The sequence below is a fragment of the Osmerus mordax genome, chromosome 14, assembly GCF_038355195.1.
Source record: "Osmerus mordax isolate fOsmMor3 chromosome 14, fOsmMor3.pri, whole genome shotgun sequence".
In the NCBI taxonomy this organism is placed as follows: domain Eukaryota; kingdom Metazoa; phylum Chordata; class Actinopteri; order Osmeriformes; family Osmeridae; genus Osmerus; species Osmerus mordax.
Window position 1 is genome coordinate 5,403,802 of NC_090063.1, and position 19,172 is coordinate 5,422,973.

The following is a 19,172-nucleotide window of genomic DNA, read 5'->3' on the forward strand; positions in this document are numbered from 1 at the left end:
AAAGCTTAGTACTGATGGTATCTACTTAACCATGGACTATCACCACGTTAGTGGGAACCCAAAAAACTAAACTACACAAATCCTACAGTGGACTACAACCAGTGAGTGTGTGTGTGTGTGAGAGAGACAGCAGGGGAAAGGGTGTGTGTTCCTCACCTTGTCAAAGTAGATGCGTATGGACCCTACGTTGGTGGCGCCCACCGCGGTCAGAGAGAAGAAGCCGTGGGTCCACTCCCCGCTCAGAACCACCCGCTCATTGTGACAGAACAGCTCCTTGATCCAGCGCGCCACGCCCGGGTTCACTGACATCAGAGAGCCTGCAGAGGTGGTGGTGGTGGGGGGGGGGGGGGTGTTAGTGTTCGGGTAGAGACACACAGAAGTTTCATTTTTCATTTTTATTTTATTATATTTTTATAAATATATGCATGTGCGTTGTCTTCATAGAGTGTGTAGGGATCATGGAAGTCTGTGTGTGTGCAGTCTAGCCTCCACAATGTGCACTGACCAGGGAAGTGGCGTCGGTGGGCCACCGTCCAGTCTGTGGGAGAGTGGAAGCAATGATAGTCTCCAGGCGCCAGGTACACCACACAGTGGAAGAGTTCGTTCCCCTCTTTCGTCACTAGCAGGTCCTGGAACGAGCTGGCGTCGTCCTCGTCTGGACACACACACACACACACACACGGATCTATTCATTATTTGATTGATTGATAGATGGTGTCCCGGTAGACAGCTCATGCACCCTCACAGTGCATCACCGGACTATAAAACATATCATTCTTCAATCGTTGTAGACGTATACATTATGATGTGCGTATTAGATAGAGGATAGAGAGAGTATTAGATAGGGGAGAGAGTATTAGGTATAGAGAGGATAGAGAGAGTATTAGATAGGGGAGAGAGTATTAGGTATAGGAGAGAGAGTATTAGATAGGTGAGAGAGAGAGAGTATTAGATAGAGACGAGAGAGAGTATTAGGTATAGAAGAGAGAGTATTAGATAGGGGAGAGAGAGAGTATTAGAGACGAGAGAGAGTATTAGGTATAGGAGAGAGAGTATTAGAAAAAGGAGAGAGAGAGTATTCGGTATAGGAGAGAGTATTAGGTATAGGAGAGAGAGTATTAGATAGGGGAGAGAGAGTATTAGGTATAAGAGAGAGAGAGTATTAGATAGGGGAGAGAGAGAATATTAGGTATAGGAGAGAGAGAGTATTAGATAGGGGAGAGAGAGATACTGACTTCTGGTGGCGTCTACGAGACTCTCCGCCCAGGTGTGTGGGCCCAGGAAGGTCTCCAGAGAGTAGGTCACCCCCTTCACCTGCTCCACCTCGCAGTTACGCACCCGCCCAAAGTGCAGGATCTTGCCATCTGCCGGGCTGATCTGTGGTTGAAAACAAGTGCGCCCGGGGTAAATGCCCAAGGTCTGACCCCCTCTTGCTGACATGAAATGCCTGAATCGTGTTTTGAATCAAACTATCATCCCTGGTATGGGCAAAATAATTTTTTGAAGAATACTCCAAGTCTCTAGGTCTCACCACGCAGTGCGAGTCGCAGACGGGCCGGGCCTGGGGCTTGAGCTTGCGCCTGAAGAACTCTCCCAGGTTGCGGTAGTGGTGCAGGTCCTCCACGGCCGCCTCCTGCATGTTGACGCCGAACGTCCAGATGTAGAGGCTGTACACCGGCTTCCTCAGCCAGGTGGGCAGCTCCACCTGGTTCAGGCGGCCCCAGGCGCGCGACAGCAGCCGCGTGGGGATGGTCTTATACAGCCCCACCTGCAGGCGGGGGAGGGGGAACGGAACGGGTCAGTGACAGAACGGGTCAGTGCACGGCAGGGACAGCACTGGCCACAGCGGCTGTCCGCGACAGAGATACAACGTCATCGACAACAGGGCCAGACGGAGGAATAGGGTTCGTAGAGTTGCTCCATGGAGATTCTCCACCCAAAATCTGGGTCATTAAACCGGTCTGCAAGGGGAGGAAGAGACAGGCTGGCAGGCTGGTTAATTATGTAGGAAACAGACTGATCAATGTGGGTTGAATCAGCTTTGGACCGGTAGAGGAAGAGGAGGAGAGAGAGGGCGGGTTGGAAGTCCCTTCAGGGGGGGATGAGGAGAGCAGATATGAGGATGCAGGTGGAGAGGAAGAGGGAAGGGGGGTGAGAGAGGGAGCGAGGGAGAAAGCTGTGCTATCAAGCCTTGGACACGTGTAGGGGGGGCTGGGGTTTTCGTAGCACATCGAAGTCAAAGAGTCAAACAGTTTCAGTTTCTGCTAGGATCCGCTGGGAGGGTCAGGTAATGGAAGTAAATGATTGACAGCTATGGCAGTAATTAAAACTAGAGCTAGATATCCCGTCAGCAGCTTCAGTCTCTGGAAGATTCTCCAGGTAGCACCCGTGTGTGGCCAGAGCGCACACCCACACCTGAGGTAAACACTGTACGACGGAGGCAAACTATGAGCGTGGACGCCTACACCTCCCGGCCTGGTCACAGCAGGACACGACAGCCTGGCTTCCCGGCTCATCGCTCTGAGGAAGCCCAGGTGACACCTGCCAACGCTGCCAATAGAGACAGGTAGCCCATCCAGATCACTCACCCAGATCACTCACCCAGATCCCTGGCCATTGAAGCAGCCGCATGGCAAACGTCACAGCGGAGAGAATCTCATTGGATACCCGGTCGGTCCTATCGTCCCTCTGAACGGACATGAAGGCGTAGCCTCGCTGGAGGTTCCTGCGCTGGGCGAGCGGGCCCCAGCTCCCCTGACACCGCTTCCCTCCCCGCTGGACGGAGGCTCAGCGCGGCCACAGATCAACAGAGCCAGCTCAGCTTGGAACACGATAAGTCAGAGGTATGTGTGAGTGTGCGCTGCTGCTACTGATGATGATGATGGCCTGTGCCAGCACCTGCAACCAGCCAGCTTAGTTTACTGGGACTGTGTTTCTAACCCCTGAGCTCCAGATGGTGTGCACTTGATTCGTAGCGCTGCTCACTGCTGTGAATGGCCTCTGCCTAAGTGGATTAGGCAGCTCCCCCGGCAGCTGACAGCGCGCGGGGAGGGGGGGGGGACGATGACTCGATAGCTTTTAGCTCCTTCGCCATCCTGCAGGAGAGTTGCTAGCTAGCTAGCCGGCCCACAGGCCTCTCGGAGGTCATCGTGCCCTGTTTAATCGACACTGGTTAATAGCTGCTGCTGCGGCCATGCCAGTCAGCAGTTAAGATTTATCACCGTAATAGTGCGCTTCAGTGGAGGCCAGCTTCGGGCCTGACGGGAGGAGGAGGGGGGGGGGGGCTCTGACCCGCGGGGGCCTGCAGGGGGGCGGGGCCCTACTGAGGAAGACGCAGAACGAAGACGTGATCAAACGCAGAGCTGCCCGACCGGACTGATATGACCTCTGAGATGCGTGATCGACCAATGCCACAGAGAGTAGAGATAGGGGGGGGAGAGGAGAGCAGAGAGGAGAGGGGAGCAAAAGAGAGAAAAATAAAAAAAAGAGGAGAGCCCAGCAGAGCAGAAGGGCAGGGCAGGGCTGAAGGAGGAGGGTTCAGTATTATCAATCTGCGTTGGGATTAGAAATCATCAAGCTGATCAGAGCTCAACCGGTCAGCAAACAAAGCAGCAGGGAGGGAGGGAGGGGAAGATGGAGGGAGAGGAAGATGGAGAGAGGGAGAGGAAGATGGAGAGAAGGAGAGGAGGAAAACTCTGGGGGGGAAAAAGTGGGGATCCATCTTCAGCAGAACATTAGAGCAGAGATGCCGGATGCGGGAGATAAATCTGATCTGAACGGCAACAGAAAATGGCAGGAAGACTGGGAAGACTCTAGAAAGAGGCAGAATCATAGGGGGGTAGGGGGGGGGGTGAAGAAGACGAGAGGAGGAGGGGTGGGGGGGATGACGCGGACAAGGAGAGGGGAGAGGAGTGGCAGGCTGCAAGCGTCTTCGCCCCGGGTCCATGCATATATTGATTCCACATCAGGACAGGAGAACAAACGTTTGTTTAATTAAGGTTAGAGGTCTAAAGACAGTGGAGGTGGGGGGGGAAGAGGAGGAGGGCCTGTGGACTGAGGTGCCCTCGGTCCCCTCAACCCCACCAGGACACAAGGCATTCCTCTGTGCTGTAGTGTGTGTGTGTGTTTGTGTGTATGTGTGTCCAACACAAAGGGCCTTTGATGCTCGGTGGACACCAGAGCACAGTGTGCCCGTATGTGACCAGCCATCTGTGGTTGACAGCAGGGCTGCCCACTGGAGTGCGCGCACACACAATACAACACTGCAGGGACAGGAAGTACCTGGGATATGAACCAAGTGAGGTTAGATAAACACCAGAGAACCAGACGGGAGTTGGTACCTCTGGATGCTGAGATCAAACCCCTTACAGAGATGCAGAGAAACATCAAACACACAAGCATCCACACACACACGCACAAACAGAAACACACAGATACTATTTGTATATACACATAGCCACAAACATAAATACATATACCCCCCCCCCACACACACACACACAGATACTGTGCCTATAAACACACTCTCTCACACACACACACACACACACAGGATACTTACTCGGGAGGTGGGTCTCCAGCCCACCTTGGCCAGGGGTTTGAGAGCGCTGAGGGGCAGGACATAGTAGAGGAAGGAGAGCGGCCATGAGCGCAGCCGCAGGGCGGGCCGGGACATGCAGCTCAGCTGACCCAAGCGCCGCCGCAAGGCCAACTGGGGGAACTGCAACCTGCGCACCACAGAACAGCGCGTTGGCACGGGAACGGCCGCATTCGCGAACAGACAGACGCAGAAGGTGGACGCGCGCGCGCGTGGGCACATGCACACACACACAAAAAAAGCGCACAACAGTAACTACTCTGAAATGCTATTCTTTCGGAAATTCTCACAAACACACACACAAATAAAAATGACCAACGATGCACATTCTTATACCCACGCACACAAGGCAACACAATAGCAGCACACAAAGACAAGAATAGGGCCCATCTATAATGGTAAAGCACTGCGTTATATAACCTCACATACAGTACCTCCACATACTCCGTCTGTTCCCTAAAAGCAGTCACACAAACCACCACCCACAGTCTATTCCCCAATGGGAGTGCCAAACACACACACACGTCTTAACCGCCTGTCTAAAAGCATCGTTATTTTCCTCAAAACTCCTCCTCCATGAATATTTAATGTTGTATCCAGAAGCTTCTCAGGTTCCATCTGCTCCCCGGCGGTCAGGCAGGTAGGAGATGCACACGAGCACTGGAGGCTCTCAGTATCCACAACACCCTGCACTGCCCTCTCCCTAGTCTAGCACTGGAGGCTCTCAGTATCCACAACACCCTGCACTGCCCTCTCCCTAGTCTAGCACTGGAGGCTCTCAGTATCCACAACACCCTGCACTGCCCTCTCCCTAGTCTAGCACTGGAGGCTCTCAGTATCCACAACACCCTGCACTGCCCTCTCCCTAGTCGAGCACTGGAGGCTCTCAGTATCCACAACACCCTGCACTGCCCTCTCCCTAGTCTAGCACTGGAGGCTCTCAGTATCCACAACACCCTGCACTGCCCTCTCCCTAGTCGAGCACTGGAGGCTCTCAGTATCCACAACACCCTGCACTGCCCTCTCCCTAGTCGAGCACTGGAGGCTCTCAGTATCCACAACACCCTGCACTGCCCTCTCCCTAGTCTAGCACTGGAGGCTCTCAGTATCCACAACACCCTGCACTGCCCTCTCCCTAGTCCAGCACTGGAGGCTTGGGTCAGCCACGTTCAAGTGGGCCTGACACGGTCTTTCTGCTGTGAGACTGTGTGTCTATGGTGCAGACAGGTGTGTGTGTGTGTGTGTGTGTGTGAGGATGGCATGGGGAATTATAGGAGAACCACAGAGACAACTGAACCACGTGTGAGCTCCTCTGCAGGCAGAAAGCACAGTGAGCTGGTGTGTGAGCGACCGTTCTCACCCCCCCCCCCCCCCCAAATTGTGTTTGCAATTTGGGTGCCGTGTTCCATGTGCATGCGTTCTGCATGTGTTCTGCATTTTTTTGTTGTTCTTTGCCGTTTCATTTCAAACTCTTTGCAGTCGTGTATCGTCCGTGTCTCTGTTGTGCGTGGGCGTGTATGTGTTGATCACCTTTACGTAGCCTTGGTTACGAGTTAACATGACTAATATTCTTGGACTGATGCTCAAGGACACTGCACGCTGACTGCCTGACTGACCGCGGTCGACAGAAGGCATCTCTGGCCAAGAAAGAAGCCAGGTACCAGGCCAGGCTCAGCTCTGCATGGGCGGATCCTCAGTCCCTCAGGGTGGAGACTGGATCCACCATGGACCTCAAACATGGACCTCAAACATCCAGACGATAAAAGGAAGCCTATCAAATTGTGAATGTCATTAATGGATGGAAGCTGCATCAAGGAGCATGCATGTCATCCCTGCCAACACGCGATCAGCTACATGGTCCAGAGGTCTCTCAAAGGTACGGCTGTGCAACTCAGCACAAAAACGCACTGACACGCCATGTTAACCCAGCACACATCTGTTCCACTATGGCTGACTGCGTTGCAGAAGGCTGAGGCTGTAATTCGCCAGGGTTCTTACAGGCTGTTTTGCCAGGCTATTTGACTGCGTGGTTAGCCAGGCCTGAATGCTTGTGCTGTTCCGTACAATAGCAGGAAGTAGGGCAGCAGTGATGCCGTGGTGGAGGGAGGGGGGGAGGGACAGCTCTGCAGCAGTCTGGAGGACGTCTACTGGCTTTGTCTCATGGAGGCTGCTGGAGTGGACAAGACTGAGACCGGCGTAGACTGGATTGGTAATGGGACCGGACCGGACCTGACATGGACTGGACTGGTCTATGGACTGGACACAGAGTGAACTGGACTAGGACTGGCATAGACTGGACTGGATTGTAGCTACAGGAGGACGGGCAGCAGCCTGTTAAAGCTAGATTAGCTTTAATGGGTCAGAGAGGGATGTGGGTCATGTTTGGCTGTGGAAGTGATGAGGCGGCACCTTCCTCCTCTCCAGCCCAAACCGGACCTCAGGCTCTGGGCTATCTATAGGGCTAAGACCTGTCCTGTCCAATCAGGCTAAGGGCAGGTTTGGGCATTATACTCTCACACCTTGGACACTGACACCCTGCCACACACACACACACACACACACACACCCAGTCACTTACACACGCCTTCAGCAAACACAAATACACAGCTGTAACACTAACATATACCCCTTCAGCAAAAACACACACTTACACTCTGACAGTGGGCTTACAGTGGATCAGGGTCAACAGTGTGTGTGGCCATATCAATTCCCATATCATTGATTTGTTTTGCCTCGCTAGGCGGCAGAATCAGATCAGATCGTTTTTTATTGCCATGTAAGTTAACACAAACACAGAATTTACTGTGGCAGGAAGGTGAATAGAATGAACATATACGGATCTTAAAAATAAATAAAATAAGTAGAAAAAGCATAATGTATAAATACAATTTTAAAGTCTAATACTAAAAAGCTAAACATGTCCTAAAGAGCTAAACAATATACTAAAGAGCTAAACAATGTAAATAGAAAATATATATAAATATAAAATATAGAATATGAAATGTTACAAGATCGAGAATCAATGTGGAAGAGCTTCACAAAGAGTGCGTGTGTCCAGCTGGAGCCAGGTAATTGTCACTGAAGCAGCTTGATGACAGCCATTCACAGGAGCAACAAGGGCATATTGTATACACACACACACACACACACACACACACACACACACACACACATTTTCTACCATGTGTCGTGGCCAGGCAGTGAGTCTGTTGAATATAAATCTACTGGCTTCAACAACAGCCCATTTATAGTGACTGATGTGAAGTGTTAAATAATGTAATAGCCAAGCACACTTGCACGGTTAAGGTAGCTTGACAACAGATCACATGACCACAACTCTTTCCTGGCCATCATCTAATTATGACTGTTATTTACCAACCCTATAAGGAGACCAACACTGCTACGAGACACCTGCGAGGATGACAACGTCAACATTCTCCATCATCAGCCATTCTATGGCTGAATGGACGGGAGACTAGCTACATGAAACAGCAACTTGAAGTGCACACAAGTACTCTCCTAGACTAGCTTTGACATCCTGAAGGCTTTTACCACTTACTCAAGTGACAGTTTGAGACAAACAGAAACTGGATAACGCCGTAGCCAGCAGCCAGGCCGGCACCCATGGGCGGTAGGAGGGTCCGGCTGTGCCCTAGTAGCCTGCAGCCAGGCCGGCACCCATGGGCGGTAGGAGGGTCCGGCTGTGCCCTAGTAGCCTGCAGCCAGGCCGGCACCCATGGGCGGTAGGAGGGTCCGGCTGTGCCCTAGTAGCCTGCAGCCAGGCCGGCACCCATGGGCGGTAGGAGGGTCCGGCTGTGCCCTAGTAGCCAGCAGCCAGGCCGGCACCCATGGGCGGTAGGAGGGTCCGGCTGGCGGTCTGACTGTGCCCTAGTTTAGCGTGCAGCGTTTAACTAAGCCACTCGCTCCTGCTCTAAACAGGACACAGGACAGCTCCTTACCACCAAGTGCAGTAAGAGTGATCCAACATGCATACAGTACTTCACTGCCCAGAGAAATCATGATCATGGAATAACTACTCTGAGACTACATTATACTACAATTCATTAGAACACTTGCCTTCAGGGCATAGCTCAGTTAAAAAGAAAGTGGAGTTTACATGCGACTACTAACCTATATAGAAACTCAGTTAGCGCCAGCTAATGCCAGAAAACACTCCTAAGTTTACAATGACGATACATGCAGAATACTAAAGGCTACATCCTGAGCATGACAAAGTTTTTTTTTGTAATTTCACCTCATGGTTTATAGGGTTTCTGCGTTTACGGGGTATAGGGTCTAGGCCTACTGGTGTGCAAAAATACTGTATGTGTATTACGTGTGATATATATATATACCCCTACTGGGGTTTACTGCAAAGTGACAACAGACAAAGTCTCAAGGCATAAATGTGTAAATGTGTGTGTGTGCGTGTGTATATACACACACCGGTACACATTTATGCCTTGAGACTTTGTCTGTTGTCACTTTGCAGTAACCCCAGTAGGGGTAGGTATATATATATATATATCACACGTAATACACATACAGTATTTTTGCACACTGTGCAAAAGTCCTAAACACAAATAAAAACTTTTACAAAGTAAAGCATAAATGCTTTAAGAAATTACGAATTATTTTACTGCCGTACAAATACAGACAATAATTGACAAATTCAAATATTTAATACAACGTTCATGTAAAACTATTGGGTGCCTAAGACTTCTGCACAGTCCTGTACATGTTTGTGCACTTCCTTGAAGAAGGTTCTTTGCTCACTATCTCCCTCTTCACCAAACAGTAACACGCTCACACAGCACCCCCCTTCCTTCCTCAATGCAGACACATATTGGCCAATCACTGGCTGCATAGCATTCTCTCTTGCTTTCACACTCACGCACACACTCTCCATCTCTCTCTCGTTCTGTGCCTCTCACGCTCTCTGTCTGTTATTCTGTCTGGTACTCTCTCTCTCTCTCAATATCTCTCTCTCTCTTTCAATCTCTCTCAATATCTCTCAATATCTATTTTTGGAAGATCTCTTTTCATTCATCCTGCCACTAGCACCTTCCCCCCTCTCTCCATTTGTCAACTTCCTCAGACAGTATATAGTTTATTGGTTGAAAAATAACTTACTGTTCAGAGCCAACAGTGAGGGGCCCGCTAGCCGGCGCACCAGTGGACTACTACAAAAAAAAAAAAAGACTAAATGTCTACAGGACCGGCTAGCCGGAGCACCAGTGGACTACAGGACCGGCTAGCCGGAGCACCAGTGGACTACAGGACCGGCTAGCCGGAGCACCAGTGGCCTACAGGACCGGCTAGCCAGTATTCCAGTAAAACTATGAGAATAGCTAGGTATTGTTCCAGAAAGACTAGCTACCCAGTGTTCCAGTAAGACTACAGGACTGGCAACTAGTGTACCATTAAGACTATAGGAATAGCAAGTTATTGTTCCAGTAGGAGCAGCTAGTCAGTGTTGTAGTATGACTATTGTACTACTTAGCCAGAGAGCTACAATGAGGCTAGCTGGCATTGGTCTGGTTGAGAGCTACCAGAGTTGTTCAATAGGTCTAACTGCGTAGGCCTATATCTGCGTGGGCCAGCCCAAAGGTTGGAATGCCCACCCCCCCAACCTCACTACCCGACTGCCTGTTTGCCTGCCAGAAGCTTAGGGGCTTTACACTGCAATTAGGCCAAACACAGGCTTTGTGCTGCTCGCTAGAAGTGAGGGAGAGAGATGGAGAGAGAGAGAGAGAGAGAGAGAGATGGAGAGAGAGAGAGAGAGGTAGAGAGAGTGTGAGAGAGAGAGAGAGAGAGAGAGTGAGAGAGAAGAAAAGAGGGAGGGAGAGAGCTGTGCACACAATATTCTTTGCTGCCGCTCCACTACTGTCCCCCTGCTCAACTAGCACACACACACAAAACATACACACACACACACACTACACAAACTGTTACAGCACGATTCTCACGAGAGGACATTCTAATCCCCTCTATATCTCCATCCATCCCCTCTATATCTCCATCCATCCCCTCTCTATCCATCCATCCATCCCTACTCTCTCTCCTTCGCTTGCTCGGCCTCTCACACAGATGTAAACAATCGCTGTTCCCGCTGTCCCTGTTTGCGATGTACACGGGTACGTTCGCAGCCCAGCCAAACGCACACTGATGAAGGCACTGTGGTCGCCCTCCCATTCTCTCAAACTCGGGGCGATGATGAGGATGATGATAAAGACGGACGGTACCTGAATCTGTTTCTGTGGCTGAGAGCAGAGGCTCCACCAGCCCCGGGGCCTCCTCCTCCTCCTCCTGCGCTGCCTCCCTGCAGCTCCCCTGCTCCTGCTGAGCTCTGAGGCCGGAGCCTGCGCGCATCAACCCTAACTCTGTGGAGATTGTAGCAAGACGGAGGGCTGTGCAAAGATCTGCAGCATCTCACCATTTCCCTGAGTTCCACGCCGCCCTCTGCACGCTCCTGCTCTGACACATGATCACCGGAGAGGACAAACACTCCGTGCGCTGGGCTCCTGTCTCTCTCTCTCTTTCTCTTTCTCTCTTTCTCTCTCGCTGCTGTGCTGCGTGTGTGTTGGAGCAAGTGCGTAGCTGCTGCTGCTGCTTCTCTCCTCGCTGGACTGCTCTCCCTCTCTCTCGTGCGCTCGCTCCCTCCCTCCGCCGCTCTCGAGCCCTGCCCCCTCCGACGGGACGGATGTGACGCAGCACGGTTTCTAATCCTCTCGCTCCTCCTCCTCCTCTTCTATGTCGCTCTCACGGTCTGTGGGGCCCCGAGGGATGTGGGGGTCTTTTGTCCCGGGGTGGGGTGGTGGCGGGGGGAGGTGTGACAGAAAATGGGGTGACTCTGGTGAACACCACCGATCTGGCAGGCTGGTCAGAGACCAGGGAGAAGGGGGGGGGGGGGTATGGAACGAGGAGAGAAACATAATCTTGTCAGCTCTGCTGAGCGCCAGCTGTAGCCCTATAGCAGAGGACCACTGTGCACTGCGCACATTCACTATGTGCGCACTCCACACCCAAACACCATACTGAACGCTCACTGGAAAGTTTACTATTCTATGCTACAGTCTACTATTGTGTTGTTGTGTGTTTTGTGAAAATAGGGGCTGATATGTAATCTATGATGGTCACTATCAGCAAATGACTTGTTCCTCTGTGTCCTGTGTTATATTCATTTTACCATTATTATCAGCGTATTTTATGATGGTCTCTTTGGATAAAAGCATGTGCTGAACAAATAAAGCGTCAAGTTTAATGGAAGCGAGTGCAATTGACGATGAACTTGAACTTAGGGTTAAACTTAGGTTTACTTAACCCTCGTGCTGCCTTCGGGTCACATGACCCAAAGGTTCATAACGAACCATCGTTGTGTTTACCCAATTTTACCCAATACAAAAACAAATACAAATAATTTTCTTTTAACCTTCGCAATGTGAGGGGTCGGAGACAGCCCAACGGTTAAAAGAAAATGCTTCACTTTGTTTTTGTATGCGGTAAAGTTGTCGCAATACGACGGTGGGTCACAATGACTGATGGGTCAGAATGACCCGAAGATAACACAAGGGTTAAACACTGCACTATAATAGAAGACCGCAGAGTATGGGGGTGAACCCTGTCCCCAGCACAACCCTAGACCTGCTCTCAACCCCCACCCAGCTCAGGAACACTGTGGGGGGTAAGAGAGGGCTGAGACGGCCAGATGGACCCTCTACTCCCCCAACCAGACGACTAATTTGGTTATTTTATCTGCTATAAAACAGTAATTTAAGTCTGTTTTCTTAAGTCTTATGAAAGAAAAAAAGAAAAAAGAAACAAGATGGATGTTTATATTTTAGATAATTTTTAGGGCTGTTCTTGAACAGAAAGCTATATTGTCAAAATTAATATATCTACTAAATGACGTATGTAAGACAACATATTTCACTGTGACTACATATGTGGGCTTGTGATCAGAACAGAATATTCTGGATTCACTCTGTTATCCAAACTATAGTCTAATACAGTTATGAGCACCTCAAAAACCAGAAACAGGAAATCATTTCCTGTCTAATCTGCTGATGCCATACCTCCAAACATCTGAGGCTCAGTTGACGGAAGAACAAATTGTAAGTAAGAGTCTACTGAAAACCACTAAATTCAGCCCGAATCAGACAACTTTTGAATGAAGAATTCTTAGCAGTTAGCTAAACGTGACAAATGAGAACTTCTGAAATCATCAAAATGAATTTACGATAATAAAAAAAACGCCTTTTTACCACATCAAGCCAGGTGAGGGGAGTCTGAAATGTTGGTTTCTTTCTCTGTTGTCGATGAGAGGTGAGGGCTGCTGTTCCTGTTCCTGTATGAGCTAACAGATGCTTCCTGCTCACAGGCCATTTAAACACAGTGGGCGGGCAGACAATCACATGTCTGAGGCACAAAGATGTCTGGGTAAAATGTTATCACGCTCTGCCAAACAGTCCAAAAGTAACTTGGTGGGACCATTTTAGAAAGTCAATGGACTTGGTTCAAAGAGTGATCTCACAGGAGGATTGTGCACTCTCACTGGCCCTCCCTCTCCTCGACTACACTGCTGCTGAACACTTACACCTCGGCTTGATTAGGTCATCCCTTATGATTGTATTGACACAGGCAGACAAACTTTTTCTCTCAGCTCAATATTGACATATTTAAAAAAAAACGTCTAGTACATCTAGTGAATCTACAACAAGAACGCAGCAAATGTGGAGAGGTTAAAGGGGTGATTGACTGGGTTTTTGAGGTATTTCACACTGTTCCTTAGGGTCTCCGAATAGGGTATGTAACATTGGTTGGGCTGAAAATGGCCTAGGTGCTGTTCTATGCCCTAAGTGCTGTTCTATGCCCCCTGATGCACCCTGTGAAATAGCCCCAGAATGAAACAAGCAGTTTTCTCCCTTTTATGGTATGCTCATTAATATACAGATAAGCTGCGCGCTGATTGGTTGGTTTACAAGGGGTAAAGCTGCGGAGAAAAGACGCAACACGGTGGAGACTTGAAATAAAAATGTACAAATAAATCTATTGCGTCTACACAACACTGTTTTCAATAGATTGAGTAGATATCATTTGAAATGATAGTCGTTTCCACTTCTGTTGTCAAAGCAAACGGGACCGACTTAGGTGGGTAACGTTAGCTAGCTACAGCTTAGCAAACTAACTATCGTGATTCAACTCAGCTTCAGTTAGCTCTAGCTATCTTCCTGAAAAATTGATCTGGACAAACATGCATCTTGAATTGTAGATTTACATGACAACGCGGGTTATTTATTTGAATGAACATGAAACATGAACAGGAACATGAAATAATGTTATCCCCATTGCCAATAAACTAAATCATCACACATTCTACCGATGCTAGATAAAGGCAGGATACGTTAGCATTGCTAATAACTGTTAGCGACAACACCATACTACAGCTTGTGGTTGTGATGAACATAAGGTCGGATAAGCACCACTTTTCAGCAACAGCATCATAGCAAATCCTGCTTTACATTGTCAAGGTGGAGCCACCTAACTGAGGTCAGTTCAGTGGCTTTTTCAAAACCTACCGTTTTACAGCAAAAAAAAGAATTCTGTGAGATTTGCATAGGAAAGAGGTGTCAATGGACTTTGAGGTTCACTGTATGTCCATTTTACCCACTGAACTGTCGTTATTCAACTGTGACAAGGTAAATTCGGTTCTGCAATCAATGACCCCTTTAAGGCCGTGCAAGATATGTCTGTTGAAATTGGGAATCATTTAATGAATTTTAAGTACTCAACGTAAGATATCTTATAGTAAATAGCCCAATGTAAACTGTATTTGCAACCACAAATAGGCCAGACCTGAATTTCAGCAAGAACAATAGGGCTAGTTCTTCTAGGAATACATACACACTTGTCCCAAGAAGTATTCAGCTGCTCAATCAAATCAGATATTGTTTTTATCCCCTTTTTTTTTTATCCTTTTATCCTTTTTGTTAATTCTTTTTGGCACTATGCACTTTACAGTACTGGACCTGCTGACATTCTTAAGTTATTTCTGTGATCCCTTCAGTTGTATTATTTTATTCTTCCATTTATTGTCTCGCTGTGTTTTTTAATAATTATGTTATGTCCACTGTACTGTCCTGTCTGCAGTGTTGAATGTATCTGTTTTCAAGCTCTTGGTGCAGAACACATTCCCCTCGGGGCAATAAAGATTTTCATTCATTCACTGATTTCTGCTGTCTGTGTGTGAATGTGTGAGTGTGAAAGAGAAAGAGTGTGCGGCTCTCTTCTGTCACAGTGACCATTGAGGTTGTCTCTTTTGGTGTCCCGAGGGTTCATTACCATTCTAGACTCCTCTCTGACCCGACTCAACCCCCCACCCGCCCCCCACACAGAAAAAGCAGGGTTGAAGTGTGGTCACAGTGTGTGGTAGTATAGACAGTGTGTGTTTGACAGAAAGATCAAGAAGTAGTGCATGTAGAGAGTCAGATGGCTGAGCGGTGAGGAAGTAGGACTAGTAATCTGAAGGTTGCCAGTTCGATTCCTGGCCGTGCAAAATGACGTTGTGTCCTTGGGCAAGGCACTTCACCCTACTTGCTTCGGGGGGAATGTCCCTGTACTTACTATAAGTCTCTCTGGATAAGAGCGTCTGCTAAATGACTAAATGTAAATGTATGATGTGTGGTGACAATATCCCGATGACAATGGGCCAGAGTGACTCGGAAAATTTGATAAAGGGCATGTTTGCTTATGATGAAATTCTGTTCAGTCATGGAGTTTAAGGACTCAGCAGGTGTGAGGCAGGCTCCACGTTGTATGTTTATCTTCACAAACCAACAAGCTGATAAAGCTAACACAGGGAAATTCCCCGATTCTGACCTGCAACGCTGGTCTTCCCACACAATGCGGAACCTCCCCACATCAATGTTCCATTGAACCCAGGGCGTATTGAGAGAGGCTGCGCACTGCGGCCCCCACAGTCGCACAAAAAAGAGTTGCACAAAAGACAGGAATGTTTCACTGTACTGCCAACTCAATACTGGCCCCATTGTCCAGGGTCGACATTCAAGGCTACAGATGGTCCCATTGCACGAGAACAAGGCTACTTCTGAGTAACTGAGTTAAATACACATTAAAGTATTTTATGGAAAACAGTTCAGAACACACTTTCCAAATGCAAAACACAGCCCTGATACAGAAACATTTTCTCACCAGTCAAAACACTGTGTCAACAAGAGTGAATGAGTGTAGACTGGAATCTCAAGTGATCCGCAGAGCGTACAGGATTATTGTTACTGTAGAATCCTCCCAGGATGTTCCAGTGACCAGTCACATGACGACTCCAACACCCGTCTAGAGGGTAAATGGCACCATATTTAACCTTCAGAAGGTGATAACGGGTTATGTTCATATACAACGGATGGACGGACACACAAAAATAAGATGGAGTTTCTCTGGGGCGCGTGAAGACCCCACATGACCTCAGTGATAGATCCAACTCCAGTCGTGTTAGAGACGGATTACTCCAGGTACAGGCTACACGTACAATAACCACACCGCTTTTATCAAGACCTAAGATTTCTGAATAGCAGTTTTCTAAGGTCATACTGCATATGGCCCGTGTTGCAGTCTAGTAGCAACAGTCAATAAACTAAGGCACACCATTAAACACAGCGGACAGTACTATCCCACAAAGATTCTGTTATTTAGTCTATTACATTGTGACCTAATTATCAGTATTATGTATAATAGACATATGACCCCTTGAGGGTTTAGGTTGAGTACAGTTCTATGGGCGGCGTACGTAAAGGCCCCTGGGACATTGCTTGTAAAAAGGGCAATACAAATAAATGTGATTTGTATTGTCAGGTTATACTATCACATTCTTTTTCAGGATGTTCTTCTTTGATATCCAAGACTGTTATGTGACGTCTTAAAAAAAACTGCCAAAACATCAACAGGGTTTAATAGTAAACCAATATAAAGTTGACAGATTTTATCGTTTCTAAATAGTGGAGGTCACACTGGCTTTGTGGGCAACGTCACAAGAAAATAACAAGCCCACGCTAACCTTAGTCAGTGTCATTCACCAGGGTCACCAGTCCAACTGCATATACAACGGTCACCTCACTCCACGCAGCAGAAATGTTCCCCCCCCTGCCCCCTTATCCAAAACACACACTGCGCACAAACACACACACCTCCTGGTGTAGTCAGGTCTATATTTGTCCAGCCAGACTCTCCAGCTGTTTGGTCACACTAGACTACAAGCAGCACTAATTACATGGCCCAGAGTGATTAATGAGTCTGGCACCTGACCAGCATTTCCTCAGTGAACACACACACACACACACACCACGCACACACACACACACACACACACACAACAGCTGACAGGACTTCACCACAGATACACCCAGCTGTGCAGATCTCTGTCAGTCACAATCTTAATCACTGCTGTCCCCTACTGGAGCCAGACGGAGCAGCCTTGTGGAGGGAGGCTGAGGCAAATAACGTTGGCATAGATGTCATGCAAGGATACTGACAGACAGACAGAAAGGGCACACACATACTTGACAGACAGACAGACAGACAGACACACACACATACTGGACAGACAGACCACCAAAAACCACCCCACCTATGATCTCAGCATCCAGAGATATCAAACTGTTTTTTGAGCTTCGACGTCTTTCAAAAGAGGAATACAAGTGTTCAACGACCAGCGGTAGCAGGCAGGTGGACCAGCGGCAGCAGGCAGGTGGACCTGCGGTGAGCAGGCAGGTGGACCTGCGGTGAGCAGGCCCTCCCATCCTGACCCTGAAAAGAACCAGAAGCTTCACGGGGAAGAAATCACGACAGATGGACAAGCTGACCCTCACGTGGCCAGGCTAGCCAACGCCCTTGCGTGCCAGTTCCAGTGAGAACACAGCCGAGCAGCCTGCACCGTGTTCCACACGCGGTACACTCCGTAGGACTCCTGGAGAATCGGTTCTCCCTACCTGGGCTTCGTTGGCGACGCGCGGCTCCACCTCGATGCCCAGCTTCTCTAACTCGCGGTCCCGGTAGCGCCCGTACTGGTCGTAGCCCACGTAGCCCCCGCCCGTGGCCAAGATCAGCGGGAGGGGCCTCATACGCGCCTGCAGCCCCAGGGAGGCGGGGCTGAAGCGCCGTCTCCCTGCCCAGACAGACACAGCCTCGTCATTAACGTGACCACACAGACACCTGGAGAAGCATGGTTATTACACTGGTCTACTCCTACTAATATGCCGTGTTCCTATCACACACCAGCGCACACAGGACCACTTGTGTGAACGAGTTGTGTGAACCCATCAGTGATGTTTCTACGGTATTAAAAGTGAACCATGGTATTTTGGTTCCAACTTCAGTTGAACTAGGTGGGACTGCCCCCTTCTGACCAAAGAGAGAAACTCTACGACCTTGTAAACAGTGCAGTCCTGCAGTGTATTCACGGGACTCCCAGGCTCTATGAGGACATTGTGTAGCAGTCCTTCTTTACAGTCTCTGGTCTGAATGAATCTGGACCTTGTCTCTGAGTTTAGCTGCCCTAGATCTACCTTGAGGAGCCACACTGAGGATTGGGCCCGAGAGAGATCTTTGTAACGCAACTCACCGCTGAACAAAGAACGCCATGGTCCCTGTTGATTCTGATGGATCGCCTGGGGTCTGTACAATAGCAATCTACTGTAGTGACAAACACACACAAATGCACATTCGCACACAGCAGCGGAAGACCGACAATAAATAGAACATGTCAAAGACTTCAGTATAATGTGATCTACATATCAAATTAACATGCTGGTTTCATCGAGCTGTCACAGCTGCAAGACCTGGTGATCGAACGGATCTGCTGGTATTAATTTAGCTACGCAAGCAGAATAAATCGAGAACACTGAACATTTTCTGGTGAAAGTTGTGTCTTTCAGACCATCTCATTGACGGTTAGGATTTGACATATCAACTCATCAGTCACAAGTGAACAGGAATGTTACAGATGCTACGGACCACTTCCTTGCCACTTGACAGTCATTACCGTCAAGTCCTAGCTAACTAAATTGTACTTAATCTTCCACAAACATGTTAGTTGCCGTCAGCAGCTACTCTGGGTGACATTAGCTCTTACTGATTACCTCACAGCCATGCCATTTTAATGAAGGGGAGGCTAATGTGGCATATGGCGCATTAGTACTTTATATAAAGTGACAGGTAATACGGATGATAACTGACAGACTAACTACGTAGCTAACACCATGGATACTTGATACTTTGAGAGACAGAACTGTTTGAATTTACTGTTGCAATGTATTCAATGTAATCAGTTTAGACACAGAAGCGAGTTACCTGCCAAATCTCCTCGCTGTTACTGGGAGCTGGTTATAGCACACCTTTACTAAGGACGCTGCCATCTTGTGAATGTTTGTAAGGCTCGTATAGATAACCAATCAGAGCGTGTTGTCTGCAGGGAAGCTTCTTGTTTCGCGAAAGGTCTTTGTCGCCCCCTACTGTCTCAACAATACAATTTCACATAATCGATAAAATGTAGGTCTGCGTGTAG

The 19,172-nt window shown here is 48.6% G+C and overlaps 1 protein-coding gene across 4 annotated transcripts in view; it reads right to left on the minus strand.

Annotated features, from left to right (window-relative positions):
• The window catches only part of pisd (phosphatidylserine decarboxylase), a 19,974-nt gene extending 984 nt beyond the window's left edge, over nucleotides 1–18,990 (minus strand). The window contains exons 1-7 of one of the 4 annotated variants that reach the window (XM_067251051.1): nucleotides 18,959–18,990; nucleotides 18,231–18,301; nucleotides 17,599–17,774; nucleotides 1,532–1,768; nucleotides 1,236–1,377; nucleotides 506–655; nucleotides 157–317 (exon numbers count right to left, since the gene is read on the minus strand). In XM_067251051.1, coding sequence (XP_067107152.1) covers nucleotides 157–317; nucleotides 506–655; nucleotides 1,236–1,377; nucleotides 1,532–1,768; nucleotides 17,599–17,730 — 822 coding nt within the window. In that variant the 5' untranslated portion in view covers nucleotides 17,731–17,774; nucleotides 18,231–18,301; nucleotides 18,959–18,990. Of the gene's footprint in view, nucleotides 1–156; nucleotides 318–505; nucleotides 656–1,235; nucleotides 1,378–1,531; nucleotides 1,769–4,561; nucleotides 4,728–10,842; nucleotides 11,281–12,861; nucleotides 12,899–17,598; nucleotides 17,775–18,230; nucleotides 18,302–18,958 lie in introns of those variants that run through there. The other 3 variants (XM_067251048.1, XM_067251046.1, XM_067251047.1) reach the window with 3 other exon arrangements.
• Between the last annotated feature and the right edge of the window lie 182 nt (nucleotides 18,991–19,172).